The sequence below is a fragment of the Pseudophryne corroboree genome, chromosome 6 (genome assembly GCF_028390025.1).
Source record: "Pseudophryne corroboree isolate aPseCor3 chromosome 6, aPseCor3.hap2, whole genome shotgun sequence".
Taxonomy (NCBI): Eukaryota; Metazoa; Chordata; class Amphibia; order Anura; family Myobatrachidae; genus Pseudophryne; species Pseudophryne corroboree.
Window position 1 is genome coordinate 380634675 of NC_086449.1, and position 20690 is coordinate 380655364.

The window sequence follows — 20690 nt, forward strand, 5'->3', positions numbered from 1 at the left end:
CTTTCTCTGTCTTTCACACCCACACTTGATCCTCCCTCTGCTTTATCACATCCAATCTCTCTGCCAGTCCTGTTGCCTACATCATAAAATTATGGCCAGAATACATTCTTTTTAACCCAAAATGCTACCAAAACGCATATCCACTCTCTCATCATTTCCTGCTTTGACTACTACAACCTCCTGCTGTCATTCTCCTCACTCATCAGTCCTTGCATCACTCAATCCTAAATTCTGAAGAGTAATCTCTTTCCTCTCATCACTCATCTGCTGCATATCTCTGCAGAAATACATGTTCAGTTTTGTTTTCTACAAATTTATATTGTTTTGTTAGTTTTCAGGTTATGGTGGAAGCAGCGCCTGCAATCTAGGTGCAATTAAGCAATGGGGTATTGGGGCTATAAATTGAAGGTTATCCTGATGGGTACATTTTGCCTCATGAAGTATATGAGATCTGCAGAAGCAGGGGGGGGTTTAGGCCAGACAAGGATGGGTTGAAAGTTGGTATGAAGAAAGGGAAGAACAATATGCTTAGCCACAAATCATCCCATTACATGCAGCATTTAACCTGATGTAAAAAAAATAAATGTTTTTACACTTTATTTGTCCAGCTCTGTTCATTAGCATTTTACTTAATATTTTCGGGTGCACTATCTGAACGGTGTCATAGCAAAGTCAGTTTGTGTTTTACACTAAATACCTGGTTTGAGTGGCGGAACTAGAGAGCGGTGGGCCCAGGTGCGACAAAATGCTTTGCCCCCCCCCCCCCCCCCATCCCATCCAAGTCCACCCCCTCACCCCTGGAGAGGATCTGGTGAGGGGGACCTGCTCAGGGCCAGAGAAATGGATACCTAGCAACAGTGCCATAACTAGACATTTTAGCACTGTGTGCAAGAAACGGCATCGGAGCCCCACCCCTGCATGCAAAATAGGGGCAGTGCGCGCCGTAGGCGCGCGCAAAAATACATAGTGGCGTGGCTTCGTGGGGAAGGGGTGTGGCCACAAAATAATACCAATTCATAAAACGGTGCACAGTAGTCTCCATTATTCAAATTACGCCGCACAGTAACACCACTACACCAGGTAGAGGCCCTTTTACACCTTATGGCGGAGAGATTCCTCTTTTTACACATTACGGCAGACAGCGTCCCCTTTTTACACATAACGGCAGACAGCGTCCCCCTTTTTACACATTACGGCAAACAGCGTGCACTTTTTACACATTACGGCAGACAGCGTCCCCTTTTTACACATAACGGTAGACAGCGTGCCCTTGTTACACATAGCGGCAGACAGCGTACACTTTTTACACATAACGGCAGACAGCGTGCCCATGTTAAACATAGCGGCAGACATCGTACACTTTTTACACATAACGGCAGACAGCGTCCACCTTTTTACACATTACGGCAGACAGCGTCCCCTTTTTACACATTACGGCAGACAGCGTACACTTTTTACACATTACGGCAGACAGCGTACACTTTTTACACATAACGGCAGACAGCGTCCCCTTTTTACACATAACGGCAGACAGCGTCCCCTTTTTACACATAACGGCAGACAGCGTCCCCTTTTTACACATAACGGCAGACAGCGTCCCCTTTTTACACATAATGGCAGACAGAGTGCCCTTGTTACACATTACGGCAGACAGCGTCCCCCTTTTTACACATTACGGCAGGCAGATACCCCCTTTTTACACATTGCGGCAGGTATAGATTGTAAGCTTGCGAGCAGGGCCTTCCTACCTCTATGTCTATCTGTTTTTACCCAGTTTTGTTCTATTACTGTTGTTCTAATTGTAAAGCGCAACGGAATATGCTGCGCTATATAAGAAACTGTTAATAAATAAATAAATAATAATTCCCCATTTTTACACATTGCGGCAGGCAGATTCCCCATTTTTACGCATAGCGGCGGGCAGATTCCCCATTTTTACACATTGCGGCAGGCAGATTCCCCATTTTTACACATTGCGACAGGCAGATTCCCCCTTTTTACACATTGCGGCAGATTCCCCATTTTTACATATTGCGGCAGGCAATCGAAAGAAAGAAAGAAAGAAAGAAAGAAAGAAAGAAGAATTATACTTACCCTCTCCGCTGGCTCAGGCTCCTCGGTGCAGCTTCTGGTCACGATTCCCGGGCAGTAGAGAAGGAGGAGGAGGGAGGTGGAGGAGGGAGCCGCAGAAGCGCTGTGTTATTGGTGGAGGCGCTGCTGCTGCTGCTGCCCCTCTGCTTCACTATAGGCTGTTCTCGGAAGACAGCCTATAATGAAGCAGAGGGGCAGCAGCAGCAGCGCCTCCACCAGTAACAAAGCGCTGCTGCGGCTCCCTCCTCCACCTCCCTCCTCCTCCTTACCCCCGTGCCGCTGCGCTCCTCTCCTCTCCGGGCGGCTGTGTGCTGCGGGCAGCGGTTGCCCGCAGCACACAGCGGCATGTAATGAGTCAGTTTGACTCATTACATGCTTTGGGCCCCTGGACAGAGGCGGGCCCCAGTGCAACGCACTGGTTGCACTGGCGGTAGTTCCGCCTCTGCCTGGTTTATGAATTACTTTTCTTCTTTCCCATCCCCTCATCCCTCTGTCACTAGAATTTATGAATGTTGTTGCATTTTTCTGTATCCCTTACCCACACGTGAAGGTGGGAGGGTTCGAGTTTCTCTTTCATCTCCCATTTCAGAGCCATTTTAAGCAATGTGAGTTTTCTTTTTCCTTTCTTAAGCCAAATTGTACCATTTAATCCCCAAATTCAATTGAATTTTAAAATATTGATGGTCAGAGGCTGAGTCTGAGCTGTTTGATCATTGATGTAATGTAGTCGATAGTATGACATCCATGACTGTGGGAGTCATTCCGAGTTGATCGCTAGCTGCCGTTGTTCGCAGCGCAGCGTTCAGGCTAAAAATAGGCATTTCTGCGCATGCGTATGGGCCGCAGCGCGCACGCGCGACGTACTTTCACAAAAAACGATGCAGTTTCACACAAGGTCGAGCGACTCTTTTCCGTCGCTCTGTTGATCGGTTAGTGATTGACCGGAATGGGGCGTTTCTGGGAGGCAACTGACTGTTTTCCGGGAGTGTGCTAAAAAACGCAGGCGTGTCAGATAAAAACGCAGGCGTGCCTGGGGAAACGGGGGAGTGGCTGGCCGAACGCAGGGCGTGTTTGTGACGTCAAAACAGGAACTAAACAGTCTGCAGTGATTGCAAGAAAGGAGTAGGTCTGCAGCTACTCAGAAAATGCTTGAAAAAAATGTCACCCCGTTCTGTGATCCTTTCTGTCGCACTTCTGCTAAGCTAAGATACACTCCCAGAGGGCGGCGGCTTAGCGTTTGCACTGCTGCTGAAAGCAGCTAGCGAGCGATCAACTCGGAATGAGGGCCTGTGCCCGATTGTTAAGCCATACTTACCGACAATCTGGCTTCCCCTCCGGGAGGAGGCAGCCAGGTCGGAGCAGCGGGGGTGTGGAGATGCGTCTTGATGATGCTTAGGGGCGGGGTTGGGGGCGTGGCTGCACGATCACGTCATCGTGGCCCCGCCCCCTGTCTAGCAATGCCGTTAATATTGACATTGCAAGGCAGGGGGCAGGGCCAGGATGACGCAAATCGCGTCATCTGACTCCCGGACCGCGTACTTTGAGCTGTGCCGCCGGGGGTTATGTAGGTGATGCGGGTGGGTTGCGGGTGGTGGGCACTCGTCCGGGAGACTTGCCTTTTCTTCCGGGGGGCGGGGAGCGCCACCCGATTTTCGGGAGCCTCCCGGCCATTCCGGGAGAGTAGGCAAGTATGGGTTAAGCACCAACCGTGATTGGGCGGGACACTCGCAATCTATGGTTTCTGATGATGGTTTCATTTAGAGGAGGTCATCACTACAATTAACCTCCTCCATCTCCTCAGTTTAGCAGCCACCCCTCCCCTCAAGTTTCTGGACAAAGAAATTCCGTCACCTATCCCCTCCCCCCTTAACTCTCTCCATTAACACCCCTCCCCCCCATAGGTACATACACACATACATTCCCTCTGCATGTTCACCTATCTCCTATAATACTACTTACATATAATATACACATGTTCATGCAAGCATCCCATCATATGCAGTCAACTCAATGTGTGTGTGTGTGTGTGTGTGTGTGTGTGTGTGTGTGTGTGTGTGTGTGTGTGTGTGTGTGTGTGTGTGTGTAATGTTTTGTGTATAAGGTGACAAAAGCTTGTGCGGGCACGTGTGGGTTGGATGTATGTACATATGGATGTGCGTGTTTATAGGTGTTGGCAAATAGGTAGGGGTCAGTTTGTGCATGGGTATACCTGCGGTATATATGTGCATGATTGCATCGGGCATTATGGGTATGTATGTCCGTGTGTGCATTTAGGTATATGTATATATATATGTATATGTGTAGGTGCATGGATGTGGGTGTATAGGTGTGAGCACATGTATACACATATACACGTGCGTATATTTATTATTATTATTACCAGTTATTTATACAGCACACACATTCCGCAGAGTTTTACAGAGAATATTTGGCCATTCAGATCAGCTGCTGCCCCAGTGGAGCTTACAGTCTTGATTCCATACTACATGTACACGCACACACCTTCATGCTAGGATTAACTGTGGTTGTTGGGAGCCAATTAGCCTGTCGGAGGAGACCGGAGTACCCGGAGGAGACCCAGACAGTCATGGGAAGAGGCTGCAAGCTTCACAGGTGAAGCCACAGTGTGAGTCAAGCCCATGACCTCAGTGCTGTGGAGTAGTGCTGCCCATGTATTTATGTGTATATAATTGTAGATTCATAGGTATAAGGCTATGTATTTATGCAAATCAAGGTACATGTATACGTTGGCTGATATACAAGCATGAAGGTACATAATATAGGTGGATGTATGCCAGTATAGGTAGGTTATATACATACTGTAAGTGGAACATAATAGCATATAGTTGGACAGCAGAAAGAAACTATCAGGCCCATATTGTCTGCCCTTTGAGGGTGCAGTTATGGATAGATATAGGTATATGCATATATGCATAGGTCAGTTTGTAGGCAAGTGTATTCATATGTATTTAGAGGTGCATCTGTATATATAGAGAGTTATGTATGTGTGGGCATGTATTTATAAGCATGGGTACATATGTGCATAGGTAATTCCTGCTTTATTTAGACTACTCTCTACTCCATACTCACAGTAGCACCTGACCGTCAGTTTATGCTACCCTGATGCTTGTCGCAGGCTCACGCCTGCTGATTCATCGATGCTTGTGTGCCATGTACTTGTCCTGCATTGTCTTCCATTGTGAGCCGGAGGATCGGTTCGCTTTGGGGAGACGTCTGGGATACCAACATAGGATCTGGACGGCGAATCCCGGGGACGCCTGGTGTTACCATCTTTAACTTCGCTGTTTTGTCTGCTTATTCAGCGGACCATTTCCTTTGGTGAGAGACCACCCTTATCCCCAAGTGTTTTTAAAGTGATGTTGTTGTGAAATAAATAGTGTTGCACTATTGGAGGTTTCTATCCTTCTCTTTTTTCGGGTCCATCACCGAGGAGAGGATTATAAGGGGACAGAATCCAGACTGGTGAGATTCCAGCTCCTATGAAAACGTGTTTGTCTTCTCTTAAAACAGTAGACATATAATTTAGGTACAAGACCCACCTAAAGATTTCCCATTTTTTAATCACTCATTTACATACATAATACACTATGATTGTTTATTCTGTTTATCTTTCATGAGCGCCAGTGGATTCAAATGGTATTCTCTTTTGACTGCATCGATTTATGAAGTGTTGGTGACACTTTCTTTTCCATTTTGAAACCAGGAGGCAGCTATTATTTTGGCGCACGGTATTTTATCAACTTTTTATTTTGCTAGCATAGCCCAAAACTTACAGTGCCTTGGCAAGGGGGCAACAGGTTTAACCTAGAATTGGTTGGTGTTACAATCTTTCCAGTATTCATGGCAGCAAAGATATGGTCAATTGGGTGGAAAACATGTGCATTGTATTCCGGTCCAATAAACCAGGACTAGTGCATGCAATTAACAAGCACAAATCGTCCCCTCCAGCAGCGGCTCGTCAGGCACTCAGTCCTGGTTTGCATGTGAAACACCATTGTATTTTCAGTGCGATACGTCCCAAGAATAGACAATCACATAGCTGACACCTTATCTAGGTTCCACTGGGATAAATTTCAGCAATTGGCGTAAACAGCGCAGTATTTGTAAAGAATGTCCACCTCACATTTAGCAGATCAACAAGCCAATATCAAAGTACTCCTGAGTCCTGATAGACTCTTTAGTCACAGCCAAATATCACAAGTATGTCAGCCTGGAAAGCGTGGCTTCATTTCTTCATATCTTAGTGTTGAAACCAAGTAAAGACAGCAATCAGGCTATGTTTAGATTACAGCACATTTCAGATCATTCTAAGACCGCCATGGAAGGCAACTTCGCAGGTACCTCCTCTTTCATGAGACTAAAAGGTAAGAAACAAAGGGTTTCTTGTCTCACTGGTGCTGAGGGGTTTGGGAAGATGCTAATCTGCAAAGATGATATAGAAAGACCTATACACCCACAAATGATTACAAATTTGAGAGTGCAATCAGTAGGGTCACTAGCAGCAGCTTTGAGGCGCCCTCTTTCACTTGGCCTTTTCCTGCACATTAATGGTACCTTTTGGTTGCAAAAAATTGGTGGCTGCATCTAAAACATCAACAAACACCCTTTTGCTGTATAATTATGTGTTGATCGGTGAGTTGGGGGTATTATGTAGAATGCACAGGTCCAAAACAGATTAAGCGGAGAAAGGGCAGTGGATTACACTGGCACAGCATGGAAATGAGAAGCTATGCCCACACTAACTAGCATCACGTTATGCGGGCAACACCCAGGTATGAGGGAGTACATGGTTACCACACAGAAATGGACCATTGACAAAATTTCAGTTTCTCTTAGTGTTCAGGAAATGCATTTGGATGTTGAGAGCTTTGTTTCGCATTCCTCCAGGATTGGAGCAGGAGCTGCTAGTACTGGTGCTACCACAGCAACATAAAGGAGTTAGAAGGGCACCTGGGAAACTCAATTGCAAATTAAGCACAATAAAAATTAGAATTTACTTACCGATAATTCTATTTCTCATAGTCCGTAGTGGATGCTGGGGACTCCGTAAGGACCATGGGGAATAGCGGCTCCGCAGGAGACTGGGCACATCTAAAGAAAGCTTTAGGACTATCTGGTGTGCACTGGCTCCTCCCCCCATGACCCTCCTCCAAGCCTCAGTTAGGACACTGTGCCCGGACGAGCGTACACAATAAGGAAGGATTTTGAATCCCGGGTAAGACTCATACCAGCCACACCAATCACACCGTATAACCTGTGATCTGACCCCAGTTAACAGCATGATAACAGAGGAGCCTCTGAAAGATGGCTCACAACAATAATAACCCGATTTTTGTAACAATAACTATGTACAAGTATTGCAGACAATCCGCACTTGGGATGGGCGCCCAGCATCCACTACGGACTATGAGAAATAGAATTATCGGTAAGTAAATTCTTATTTTCTCTAACGTCCTAAGTGGATGCTGGGGACTCCGTAAGGACCATGGGGATTATACCAAAGCTCCCAAACGGGCGGGAGAGTGCGGATGACTCTGCAGCACCAAATGAGAGAACTCCAGGTCCTCCTCAGCCAGGTTATCAATTTTGTAGAATTTTACAAACGTATTTGCTCCTGACCAAGTAGCTGCTCGGCAAAGTTGTAAAGCCGAGACCCCTCGGGCAGCCGCCCAAGATGAGCCCACCTTCCTTGTGGAGTGGGCATTTACAGATTTTTGGCTGTGGCAGGCCTGCCACAGAATGTGCAAGCTGAATTGTACTACAAATCCAACGAGCAATAGTCTGCTTAGAAGCAGGAGCACCCAGCTTGTTGGGTGCACACAGGATAAACAGCGAGTCAGATTTCCTGACTCCAGCCGTCCTGGAAACATATATTTTCAGGGCACTGACAACGTCTAGCAACTTGGAGGCCTCCAAGTCCCTAGTAGCCGCAGGCACCACCAATAGGTTGGTTCAGGTGAGACGCTGAAACCACCTTGGGGAGAAACTGAGGACGAGTCCTCAATTCCGCCCTGTCCGAATGGAAAATCAGATAAGGGCTTTTTCAGGATAAAGCCGCCAATTCTGACACGCGCCTGGCCCAGGCCAGGGCCAACAGCATGACCACTTTCCATGTGAGATATTTTAACTCCACAGATTTAAGTGGTTCAAACCAATGTGACTTTTGGAACCCAAAACTACATTGAGATCCCAAAGTGCCACTGGAGGCACAAAAGGAGGCTGTATATGCAGTACCCCTTTTACAAACGTCTGAACTTCAGGGACTGAAGCTAGTTCTTTTTGGAAGAAAATTGACAGGGCCGAAATTTGAACCTTAATGGACCCCAATTTCAGGCCCATAGACACTCCTGTTTTCAGGAAATGTAGGAATCGACCCAGTTGAATTTCCTCCGTCGGGCCTTACTGGCCTCGCACCACGCAACATATTTTCGCCAATTGCGGTGATAATGTTTTTGCGGTTACATCCTTCCTGGCTTTGATCAGGATAGGGATGACTTCATCCGGAATGCCTTTTTTCCTTCAGGATCCGGCGTTCAACCGCCATGCCGTCAAACGCAGCCGCGGTAAGTCTTGGAACAGACAGGGTCCTTGCTGGAGCAGGTCCCTTCTTAGAGGTAGAGGCCACGGATCCTCCGTGAGCATCTCTTGAAGTTCCGGTTACCAAGTCCTTCTTGGCCAATCCGGAGCCACGAATATAGTGCTTTCTCCTCTCCATCTTATCAATCTCAGTACCTTGGGTATGAGAGGCAGAGGAGGGAACACATACACTGACTGGTACACCCACGGTGTTACCAGAGCGTCTACAACTATTGCCTGAGGGTCTCTTGACCTGGCGCAATACCTGTCGAGTTTTTTAATCATGTGGACGACTTCTGGGTGAAGTCCCCACTCTCCCGGGTGGAGGTCGTGCTGAGGAAGTCTGCTTCCCAGTTGTCCACTCCCGGAATGAATACTGTTGACAGTGCTATCACATGATTTTCCGCCCAGCGAAGAATCCCTGCAGCTTCTGCCATTGCCCTCCTGCTTCTTGTGCCACCCTGTCTGTTTACGTGGGTGACTGCCATGATGTTGTCCGACTGGATCAACACCGGCTGACCTTGAAGCAGAGGTCTTGCTAAGCTTAGAGCATTGTAAATGGCCCTTAGCTTCAGGATATTTATGTGAAGTGATGTATCCAGGCTTGACCCTAAGCCCTGGATATTCCTTCCCTGTGTGACTGCTCCCCAGCCTCGCAGGCTGGCATCCGTGGTCACCAGGACCCAGTCCTGAATGCCGAATCTGCGGCCCTCTAGAAGATGAGCACTCTGCAACCACCACAGGATGGATACCCTTGTCCTTGGTGACAGGGTTATCCGCTGATGCATCTGAAAATGCGACCCGGACCATTTGTCCAGTAGGTTCCACTGGAAAGTTCTTGCGTGGAATCTAACGAATGGGATTGCTTCGTAGGAAGCCACCATTTTTACCCAGAACCCTTGTGCATTGATGCACTGAGACTTGGTTCGGTTTTAGGAGGTTCCTGACTAGCTCGGATAACTCCCTGGCTTTCTCTTCCGGGAGAAACACCTTTTTTCTGGACTGTGTCCAGGAACATCCCTAGGAAACAGAAGACAAGTCGTCGGAACCAGCTGCGATTTTGGAATATTGAGAATCCAATCGTGCTGCCGCAACACTACCTGAGATAGTGCTACACCGACTTCCAACTGTTCTCTGGATCTTACCCTTATCAGGGAATCGTCCAAGTAAGGGATAACTAAAATTCCCTTCCTTCGAAGGGATATCATTTCGGCCATTACCTTGGTAAAGACCCGGGGTGCCGTGGACCATCCCTACGGCAGCGTCTGAACTGATAGTGACAGTTCTGTACCATAACCTGAGGTACCCTTGGTGAGAAGGGTACATTTTGACATGAAGGTAAGCATCCTTGATGTCCCGAGACATCATGTAGTCCCCTTCTTCCAGGTTCGCAATCACTGCTCTGAGTGACTCAATCTTGAATTTGAACCTCTGTATGTAAGTGTTCAAAGATTTTAGATTTTAGATTTAGAATCGGTCTCACCGAGCCGTCTGGCTTCGGTACCACAATAGTGTGGAATAATACCCCGTTCCCTGTTGCAGGAGGGGTACCTTGATTATCACCTGCTGGGAATACAGCTTGTGAATGGCTTCCAAAACTGCCTCCCTGTCAGAGGGAGACGTCGGTAAAGCCGACTTTTGGAAACGGCGAGGGGGAGACGTCTCGAATTTCAATATGTACCCTTGAGATATTACCTGAAGGATCCAGGGGTCTACTTGCGAGTGAGCCCACTGCGCACTGAAATTCATTGAGAACGGGCCCCCACCGTGCCTGAGCTTGTAAGGCCCTAGCGTCATACTGAGGGCTTTGCAGAGGCGGGAAAGGATTTCTGTTCCTGGGAACTGGGTAATCTCTTCAGCCTTTTTCCTCTCCCTCTGTCACGAGCAGAAAAGAGGAACCTTTTGTCCGCTTGCCAACAAAGGACTGCGCCTGATAATACGGCGTCTTATTTTGAGAGGCGACCTGGGGTACAAACGTGGATTTCCCAGTTGTTGCCGTGGCCACCGGGTCTAAAAGACCGACCCCAAATGTCCCCTTTCAAAGGCAATACTTCCAAATGCTGTTTGGAATCCGCATCATCCAGTCAGGGAATCCGACCATGCCAACCCAGCACTGCACCTCCAGGCTGAGGCGATTGCTGGTCGCAGTATAACACCAGTATGTGTGTGAATACATTTTTGGATACCCTCCTGCTTTCTATCAGCAGGATCCTTAAGGGCGGCCATCTCATGAGAGGGTAGAGCCCTTGTTCTTACAAGCGTGTGAGCGCCTTATCCCCCCTAGGGGGTGTTTCCCAACGCACCTTAACCTCTGGCGGGAAAGGGTATACAGCCAATACTTTTTAAGAAATTATCAATTGTTATCGGGGGGAAACCCACGCATCATCACACACCTCATTTTATTTCTCAGATTCAGGAAAACTACAGGTAGTTTTTCCCTCACCGAACATAATACCCCTTTTTGGTGGTACTTGTATTATCAGAAATGTATAAAACATTTTCCATTGTCTCAATCATGTAACGTGTGGCCCTACTGGAAATCACGGTTGTCTCTTCACCGTCGACACAGGAGTCAGTATCCGTGTCGGCATCTGTATCTGCCATCTGAGGTAACGGGCGCTTTAGAGCCCCTGACGGCCTATGAGACGTCTGGACAGGCACAAGCTGAGTAGCCGGCTGTCTCATGTCAACCACTGTTTTTTTATACAGAGCTGACACTGTCACGTAATTTTCAACAGTACATCCACTCAGGTGTCGACACCCTAGGTGGTGACATCACTGTTACAGAACCTCTGCTCCGTCTCCACATCATTTTTCTCCTCATACATGTCGACACAAACGTACCGACACACAGCACACACACAGGGAATGCTCTGATAGAGGACAGGACCCCACTAGCCCTTTGGGGAGACAGAGGGAGAGTATGCCAGCACACACCAGAGCGCTATATATATATATACAGGGATAACCTTATATAAGTGTTTTTCCCCTTATAGCTGCTGTATGTTTTAATACTGCGCCTAATTAGTGCCCCCCTCTCTTTTTTTAACCCTTTCTGTAGTGTAGTGACTGCAGGGAAGAGCCAGGGAGCTTCCCTCCAACTGAGCTGTGAGGGAAAATGGCGCCAGTGTGCTGAGGAGATAGGCTCCGCCCCCTTTTCGGCGGCCTTATCTCCCGTTTTTCTGTATATTCTGGCAGGGGTTAAATGCATCCATATAGCCCAGGAGCTATATGTGATGTATTTTTTGCCATGTAAGGTATTTTTATCATGTTTTATTGCGTCTCAGGGCGCCCCCCCCAGCGCCCTGCACCCTCAGTGACCGGAGTATGAAGTGTGCTGAGAGCAATGGCGCACAGCTGCAGTGCTGTGCGCTACGTTATTGAAGACAGGAACGTCTTCTGCCGCCGATTTTTCCGGACCTCTTCGCTCTTCTGGCTCTGTAAGGGGGCCGGCGGCGCGGCTCCGGGACCCATCCAGGCTGGGCCTGTGATCGTCCCTCTGGAGCTAATGTCCAGTAGCCAAGAAGCCCAATCCACTCTGCACGCAGGTGAGTTCGCTTCTTCTCCCCTTAGTCCCTCGATGCAGTGAGCCTGTTGCCAGCAGGTCTCACTGAAAATAACAAACCTAAACTAAAACTTTCACTAAGAAGCTCAGGAGAGCCCCTAGTGTGCACCCTTCTCGTCGGGCACAGAAATCTAACTGAGGCTTGGAGGAGGGTCATGGGGGGAGGAGCCAGTGCACACCAGATAGTCCTAAAGCTTTCTTTAGATGTGCCCAGTCTCCTGCGGAGCCGCTATTCCCCATGGTCCTTACGGAGTCCCCAGCATCCACTTAGGACGTTAGAGAAAGCACATGTTAACAATGTGATTGGAGGATGATCTATCCTCCGAGGCCATGACATGATTTGGCACACTTAATGGAATGGCCTGCCTCATGACAGACAGAAGACACCTATGTTGCAGTATGACACCTGTGCCAGGTGTGGGCAGTGGTGCTGCTAGTATTGTCACGGCCCAATTGTTGGATGGTAGATCATGAAGGCTGGTCCTTCCAAGCTGACCATCGAGGAGGTATCGGTACCAAAATCGGACCATCACCCCGCTAGCAAGGGAGAAGTGACTGAGGTCTGACTTCACGATCAGTAGGATTGGAGAACCCAGTCCACTGAATCGGGTGGGCACATCGGTGCCCGCTTGTGGATGGGGTGCATGGGAGCACACACTCCAATTACCAAATTTGAATAATATGTTTGCAATTGCTGTTTCTCGTCTGCCAGCTACAAGTTACATTAGATCTGGGAAATAGGCAGATGCGAGTCACACTTTTTCGGGTGAGGAGGGGATCTACCTCTGCAGGGGGTCTTTCCTCATGTCACACAAATCACTAAAACCCCTATTATTTGGCTACTTCGGCATCGCTCCATGGGCTGCGAAACTCAAGTGAGAACGCATTAATCGCAGGGTAGATAGGAATGCCAGCATTGTTTTTACAGGTCATAATTACAGTATGTTACTGACATCTTCCTCACATTTCAGATTTGTGGTGCCCAGAGACACGTGGATCGTGGGTCATTCATCTTCTGGGCTGAGAAATTTGTTACAGACCATAAATTGAGCAGTGACAGGGACAAGCAGGATCAAATTATGTAGTAGACAGAGATGAGGGCAATATTGTGGGCATATATAGTATAACAATTAAAGTCAGCACTCATCGCATTGGACAGCAAGTACGGGAAACCAAATAAGATAGTAATTAACCTGGGAGGTGATAATTTAGGCACAAGGACATTCAGGAACATACAGATTTGGAACAATTAAAAGCCCTCTGGCTAGGCACCCACATAGTTTGGTCAAATTTAGTCCCAAGGAAACACAGGCATGGAAGGTCAGGTTTAGCGATGCATAGAACAAGGAGAAAAGTCAACAACTTAATGTAGAATTGCATGCGCGACCTAGATGGTGAAGTAATATGTCACCCACAACTGAAACCTAGAATGGAATCCTCGTACAGAGCAGATGGAATGCTTCTGTCTCAACTTGGCATATCTTGCTTTGTTGAGGATTTGCTACAGGGGTTAGGGCGGTAGGAGGCTAGTTAGTGGAGGGCTAGGTCCTAGCTGTGGCGTGAAATGCAGTTGCAAACTAAACATAACAAAATGACATTGTTAACAAGGTTATGGGAGGATGATATGTCCTCCCCGGCCGTGTAGTGATTTGGCACACTTCATTGAATGGGTGGTATTCATGTGACCGGCGGTCTGCTGACCGACAGTCACATGACCTCCTCCACCATCCCGCCGGCTCAGTATCCCGATGGTCGGCATGCCGACCAACAGGGACTATTTCCACTCGTGGTTGTCCACGACACCCATAGAGTAGGAATAGAACCCGTGGCCACCGCAGGTCGCCACCGAGCCCGCAGCGTGGCGAGCCTGCAAGGGGCTTGCTGCACTCGCCCCTGCCCGCCGGGATCCCGGCGTCGGTATGCTGCCGGGATCCCGGCGTCGGTAAGCTGACCGGCGGTCAGGAGACCGCCGGTCAGCCATACTACACCCCATTGAATGGCCTGCCTCATGCCGGGCAGAAGACACCTATGTTGGTGTATGACACCTGTGACAGGTGTGAGCAGCGGTGCTGCTAGTAATATCACAGCCCTATTGTCCAATGTTAGACCGTGAAGGCTGATCCTCCCAAGCTGGCCATCATGGGGCCACTGGTACCAAACTCGGACCATCACCCGCTAGAAAAGGGAGGAGTGAATGAGGTCTGAGTTCGCGGTCAGTAGGATTGGAGAACACAGTCCGCAAAGTAGGTAGACACATCGGTGCTCACCTGTTGAGGGGGTGGGTTGGAGTACCCACCCCAATTACCGAATTTGAATAATATGTTTGCAATTGCTTTTCCTGGGCCACCAACTATATGGAAGTGATCAATAAAATTTGGACCCCCTTCCACCAGCCATGGTGTGTTGTGTTTTATTCAATCTGGGTTTGAGGTGTTCATCTGCAAGAATATAAAATGTTTAAACAGAGCGCAGGCTCAAGGGAAGACCTCATACGTAATTGGCTTAGTGTGTACCTCAGCATTTGAAGTAACAATTTTGGCAGAGAATTTTGACCAGGACAGTTACAGATCTTGAAATCTGGGAATATGAAAATCAGGTTCCAGTGCTACCTGAAGCTCAAGGGATGCAGTTAACTTGACGGCTGTCAGGATCCCGGCGGTCAGGATACTGACGCACAGGGGTTATTCCAACTTGTTATCCCAGCGCACAGGGGTTATTCCAACTTGTGGGTGTCCACGACACCCACACAGTCCACGACACATATAGAGTGGGAATAGAACCTCAGCAGCGCGGTGAGCGCAGTGACATGAGGATTTGCTAGGGGTCTCTTTGCGCTCGCCCCCCTGCCAGAATTCTGGCGGGCAGGATGCCGCTGTCAGGATACTGACAGACGGCATCCCGTCCGTCTGGAATATGTATGTATTACCAAGCTCAAAGCTTCCAAAGCAAAGCTCATCATTTAACTCTTTACACAATGGCATAAATGAAAACATGTTTCTACAGATCAAACAAGAAATAGATTACTTTGAAAACCGCCAAACACTTCAAATAATAAAAGACAGACAGTAATAATGCAAACAGGCGTAGACTTTCTAAAGTTTTTAAGCTATATAAAGACATGTATACCTGGCATGCTGCAGGCCATGCTAGTAGTATGTCAGCAAATATTGCAGTCTTCACATTACCATCAGGGGCCCACTACACATACATTCGTTATTGCTCCCCGTTTTGCAGGTGCCCACTTCTGTCAATGTTTTACAGATTATTGATTGTTATTCATACTAATGATTATTGCAGCATCATGCTGTATATTGTGCAGTACACGAGTGTATATAGGGATTATTAACATTTCACTCACTCAGATTTTTTCATACAACCTACATTTCTGACCAGAGCAAAATTAAAGCATTACTAGAGATACTGTATGGGGGGGTTGTGACCAGGTCACATAGAAACACGGGGAACATCATCTGTCAGTCAGCATGGCTAGTGTCCTGTTGCCCTATACGTGCAGGAGCGGTGCAGCCGCCTCTTACCTCCATCTTCTCCTCCACTTCCTCCTCGCTGTCACTGTCAGACTCCCTGGGGTCTCTCCAGTTGTCAGGGCTGGGCGTCCCCCACCTGCCACCACTGTGCACTCTCTCCGCCATCTCCGCATTACGGGCATCTAGCAGCGAGAAATCCTCCCGTAACCCCGGGCTAAACACAGCCACAGCCATCCCGAGTGCCGGCGAGTTGCACTTTGCGCTACAGCACTTACTGCTCTCTGTTGCTAGGAGATTAGACGCCCTGGCATCGGCCCACCATGATGTTTACAATTCAGTTACCAGGCAACCAATCAGGTGGGCGTGTCTACCACGCATTGCCTGCCGGGAATTGCAGTTCCTGATGAATTGACTGAAAGCTGAACGAAGTCTCAGAGGAACATTATTTGCGCTCCCCTCCCATTCACTATGAAGTGGGTGGGATGCGGTAGGGCTGCCCAGTGCCCACTTTTCCTGGGCTGCAGCCTGCTGTCAGGACTGCCATCAGAAATTGTGGGGCTCGGGACTGACAAAATAGGAAGGCCCCTCCCCCCGAAAAAAAAAGTTACATAAAAATAAATATACATACCCTCCAACATTTTACACATAAAAATTGGTACAAATTAGAAAAAGGGGCGTGGCCACGGGTAAAGGGGGTGTGGTCACTCCCCTTTTCCTATACTTTCAATGGAAGTATGGAGAGCCAAAAATCGGTACAGACCATAAATAAAAGGTATTGTACCTATTAAAAAGGTACAGATGGAAGGTATGAATATATATTCCAGAAAATCAAAAATAAAATTTCTATGCAGACACGAAGCCACCACCTCAAGTCTGTGTATTCAAGGTAGGAATATTTATTTATTTATTTTAGTTGAAATTTTTAAATTTGCCATTAGACACCTTAAGATCTCACCTCATTTTTCTTTTCTTTTTTTATATATATATTATATACACATGCATACATACATGTGCCGCTGTCTGGAGGGCCCAAGATGCTCATGCTGCTGCTGTCCTTCCTCCTCCTGCAGCTGTTTTGAAAATGTCCCTCTCAAAATGGCCACCGCCTCAAAGGAGCCAGTTATTAAAGTTACTAGAGGGCTCCTTTAGTATCTTAAATAACTGTCTCCTCTGTGGTGACGGACATTTTGGGAGAGACGTTTGGCCATTTTGGGAGAGACGTTTTTCAATACAGAGCTGCTGGAGGATCGGAGGACAGCGGCAGAACAGCGGGGATGACAACGGAATGGCTGGAATGGTGACGGGTGGGCAGTCGGCTGCATGAGCATCCCAGGCCCTCTTATCTCTTCAGAGAGGCCGGTCCCGGGACAACTGTGCCCCCAGCACCCCCCTGATGGCGGCCCAGCCTGCAGGGGACTATCCCAAAATTCGGGTGTCTGATTAAGTAATAAATATAGGCCCATTTGTGCTTGTGTGTCCTGGGGATGCAATCACCATCACGGCTGTCGGGATCCCGTAAGCCATACCTCCCAACATGACCCTCTCCAGGAGGGACACAATGCTCTGCTCTTGGACTTCCCTCTTAATTTATGATTGCCAGCACCTGTGCTGAACAGGTGAATGGATAAGAAATGTGTTTCACCACAGGTGCTAGCAATCATACATTAGGAGAAAAGTCCAGGAGCAGAGCATTTTGTCCCTCCTGGAGAGGGTCATGTTGGGAGGTATGCGTAAGCCCGACAGCTAGTGCACGCAATCCTGGCACAACTCACCTATTCCCTCTCGGGTGGTGATCCACGTCACCCCTGGAGGAGGAAAAATATAACCTTGTGGCGAGCAAAGCTTCCTCCTCTGCAGGCTCCTGGCGTCAGTCTCCTGACCGCTGGGATCACATACTGATTCCGTGTACTGTGGGCCTAATTCATGTTTGTATGGAACTGCAGAGCCACAGGGTAGCAGCTGTGCAATTCTGTGTAATTAAAATGCATACTTGTCTACCTGACCCTCTCCATGAGGGAGAAAATGCTCTGTTCCTGGACTTTCCTGGTAATGTATAATTGCCATCACCTGTGGTGAGCTAGTTAATTGATAAGAAAGGTGTTTCACCACAGGTGATGGCAATCATACATTACCAGGAAAGTCTTGTTAGCATACCCTCCAGCTGTACCTTTTTGACAGGTACAGTACTTTTTTCTATGGTCTGTACCGATTTTTGACTCTCCAAACTTCCATTGAAAGTATAGGAAAGGGGGTGTGGCCACATCCCCTTTACCTGTGGCCACGTCCCCTTTCCTCATTTGTACCGATTATTATGCGTCAAATGTTGGAGGGTATGTGCTAGCATTTGCGAGATCAGAGTGCTGCATCTGAGGACGCTGCCACCGATCACCATCGTGACCATTGGTTGCAGTTTGCAATGTTTTTAGGCAGTTGTCAGCCTGTGCAAGCTGAAGCTTACTCAGGCTAGCTATTGAATCCAAATACCCAGGTCCAGTAAGCCTGCGTTCGATGACGCAGACCCGGACCCATCGAGCCTACAAAACAGGGCAAAATGCCCCCATTCTGTAGCATGGAGCTGGGTGCCACCCTGTCACTCATGCTGCAGCTGCCAGGCGGCTGTGAGCGATATCGCACCTGCACAGATCTCACAACAATGCATTTGTATGTAAACTATCGGGTTAAATAACAAATTTGAATTAGGCCCTATGTACACTGCTACTCATTGCAGTTACCATCTTGCACTGTTATGTTTGTTCTCCTTATCGAAGACCTTGTATAGGATCAGACAACCTGGCCAGCAAAGTAGCTAAGTCCGTGAGGCATAGCAGCAGACTCTGGTGATTGGATGCTTTAGGCAACTTCCCAAGTTTATCACTCTCCAAGGCTTGCTACATTTCCCCCCAGCTAATTATGACTCCTCTATTACAGCCAATGAAGGAAGAGCTGGAATAGGAAACGGGGACATTGGGGGTTGATTGCGATGCAAACACAATTTACCTTTGCTGGTGCCATGCGCATGTGCAGTTCCCATCCTGCACGTGCGCGCCTGGCAAATGCGATAGGATTGCATTGGCTGTGGACGCCTCTGCCTGACTGACAGGCAGAGGCATTTGTGTGGGCGGCATCGCGGGAGGCAGGATGCTACAAACAGGCGCGGGTCAGCTCAATTGTCAGGGCGGCTAAGTGACGTCACACGCAGCCGCACCAAAGGGAAAAATGGCGGCGGTTCGTCCACAGTTGCGGCGACCACAATTAAATTGCAGTCGCAGCCGCTGGGCGGGATAATCAGCGTGTTGGGCGGCCTGAAGAATGCGACAAAAATGATTACAGATTCTGATTTTTATCAGAATCGGCAATCCAACCTGAATCAAGTCCATTATACATACTGTAGCACTGCAGGCAGGGGGCCTGGCGAGTGTAACCATTTGTGTGGTATATCTGAGATGAATTCACACTGCGCATGTCAGGAAATAAGTGCACAGCCATATGGCTATCCAGAGTCATATGCTGTTTGGACTGTATTTGCCTACACTTTCAGTAGCTGCGGGAGACTCACGATTTTTCAGGTAGTCCCCCACAGCCACGGAAGGGTAGGTGGTTCTCCCACATCCTGCCCGCTTCCTAGAGAAGCATGCAGGATAGGGATAAAACCACTGGAATTGTGGTAACAGTAGGGATGGCCGTCAACCATAATTGATTCAAAATCATCAATGGTCTATAGCCGATGGTTTCCCGCCATTGATCGCAAATAACCACCCAATGGTTTGAGGTGCCGGGATAATGAGCACAGCTTTACCTCCGACATTCAGAAAGAACCCCAGGCCAGGGCCTGCAGCCCAGTGAATTGAAAAGCAGGATGACCATCGGTTGGTGAAACCATTGATGGTTCGATTGTAGCTGGTGGCATTTGATGGTTAACCTACTGATGGCCAAACCTAGGTGACAATGTAAAGTGGGTAGAGCTAAAATACATGATTTGCATCATTTAGCCCCATCCCCTACCAGCGGACCTGCCAATCACGGACAGTGGGGGTCATTCAGGTGCAGTTGCACCTGCGCCCACCGTTGCGAAGTACCAATTTTCTGTACTTTTTGCATGCACAGGTCCCTGTAGCATAGAACACAGGCTGGCATCAGACTGTCATTTATTAACAGTCTGATACCATTTCGGGATTGACAATGGGTCTCCCAAAATGGTACAGTTGGAGGGTATGGTGTAGTATTAGTACTGTAGCAGCACGTGTTATTGTATTAGGGTGGTGTTGTAATGATACTGTAGCAGCACGTGTTATAGTATTGAAGGGGTGGTAGTATCAGTACTTTAGCAGCATGTGTAATAGTATTAGTGGGTGTAGTATCAGTTCTGTAGCAGCAAGTGCTATAGTATTGGGAAGTGTAGTATCAGTACTGTAGCAGCACATGTTATAGTAATTTTGGGGGGGTGGTAGTATCAACAGTGCTGCCAAGAGAAATCCTGGGCCCCGGTACAGTAACTTCCCAAGGCCACCCTGCAGGGGGTGTGGCCACACTCTGTTAGTTGCATAGCTTCACCACTTTAGGGGCATGTCTAGAACACAAGAAGTACCCACTTACAGGAGCATGACATACCTCCGAGCAGTTGGGACAAAAGTGTTCAAAGTTGAATAAACTGAAATGTTGACTTGCAATTGTGCAGTATTTTGGACAGAGTCCCAGCCATGGCATATATAGATATAGATTGATAGATTGATAGACAGACAGACAGACAGACAGACAGACAGACAGACAGACAGAGACACACACACACACACACACACACACACACACACAGGGATGCGGTTATGTATGGTCACAATACCGACGCCAGGATACAGAAACCTGAATAGCCCGCCTGTCAGCATGCGTACCAACAGGGACTATTCCCACTTGTGAAGGGGCATTGTTGCACTCAACCCCCCCTGCCGGCCATCTAA

At 48.1% G+C, this 20690-nt stretch overlaps 1 protein-coding gene across 3 annotated transcripts in view; it reads right to left on the reverse strand.

The window, feature by feature from the left end:
• LRGUK (leucine rich repeats and guanylate kinase domain containing) overlaps window positions 1-16094 on the reverse strand; it is a 338728-nt gene extending 322634 nt beyond the window's left edge. The window contains exon 1 of one of the 3 annotated variants that reach the window (XM_063926758.1): window positions 15790-16094. In XM_063926758.1, coding sequence (XP_063782828.1) covers window positions 15790-15972 — 183 coding nt within the window. In that variant the 5' untranslated portion in view covers window positions 15973-16094. The remainder of the gene's footprint in view (window positions 1-15789) is intronic. The other 2 variants (XM_063926757.1, XM_063926759.1) reach the window with 2 other exon arrangements.
• Window positions 16095-20690: the final 4596 nt, after the last annotated feature.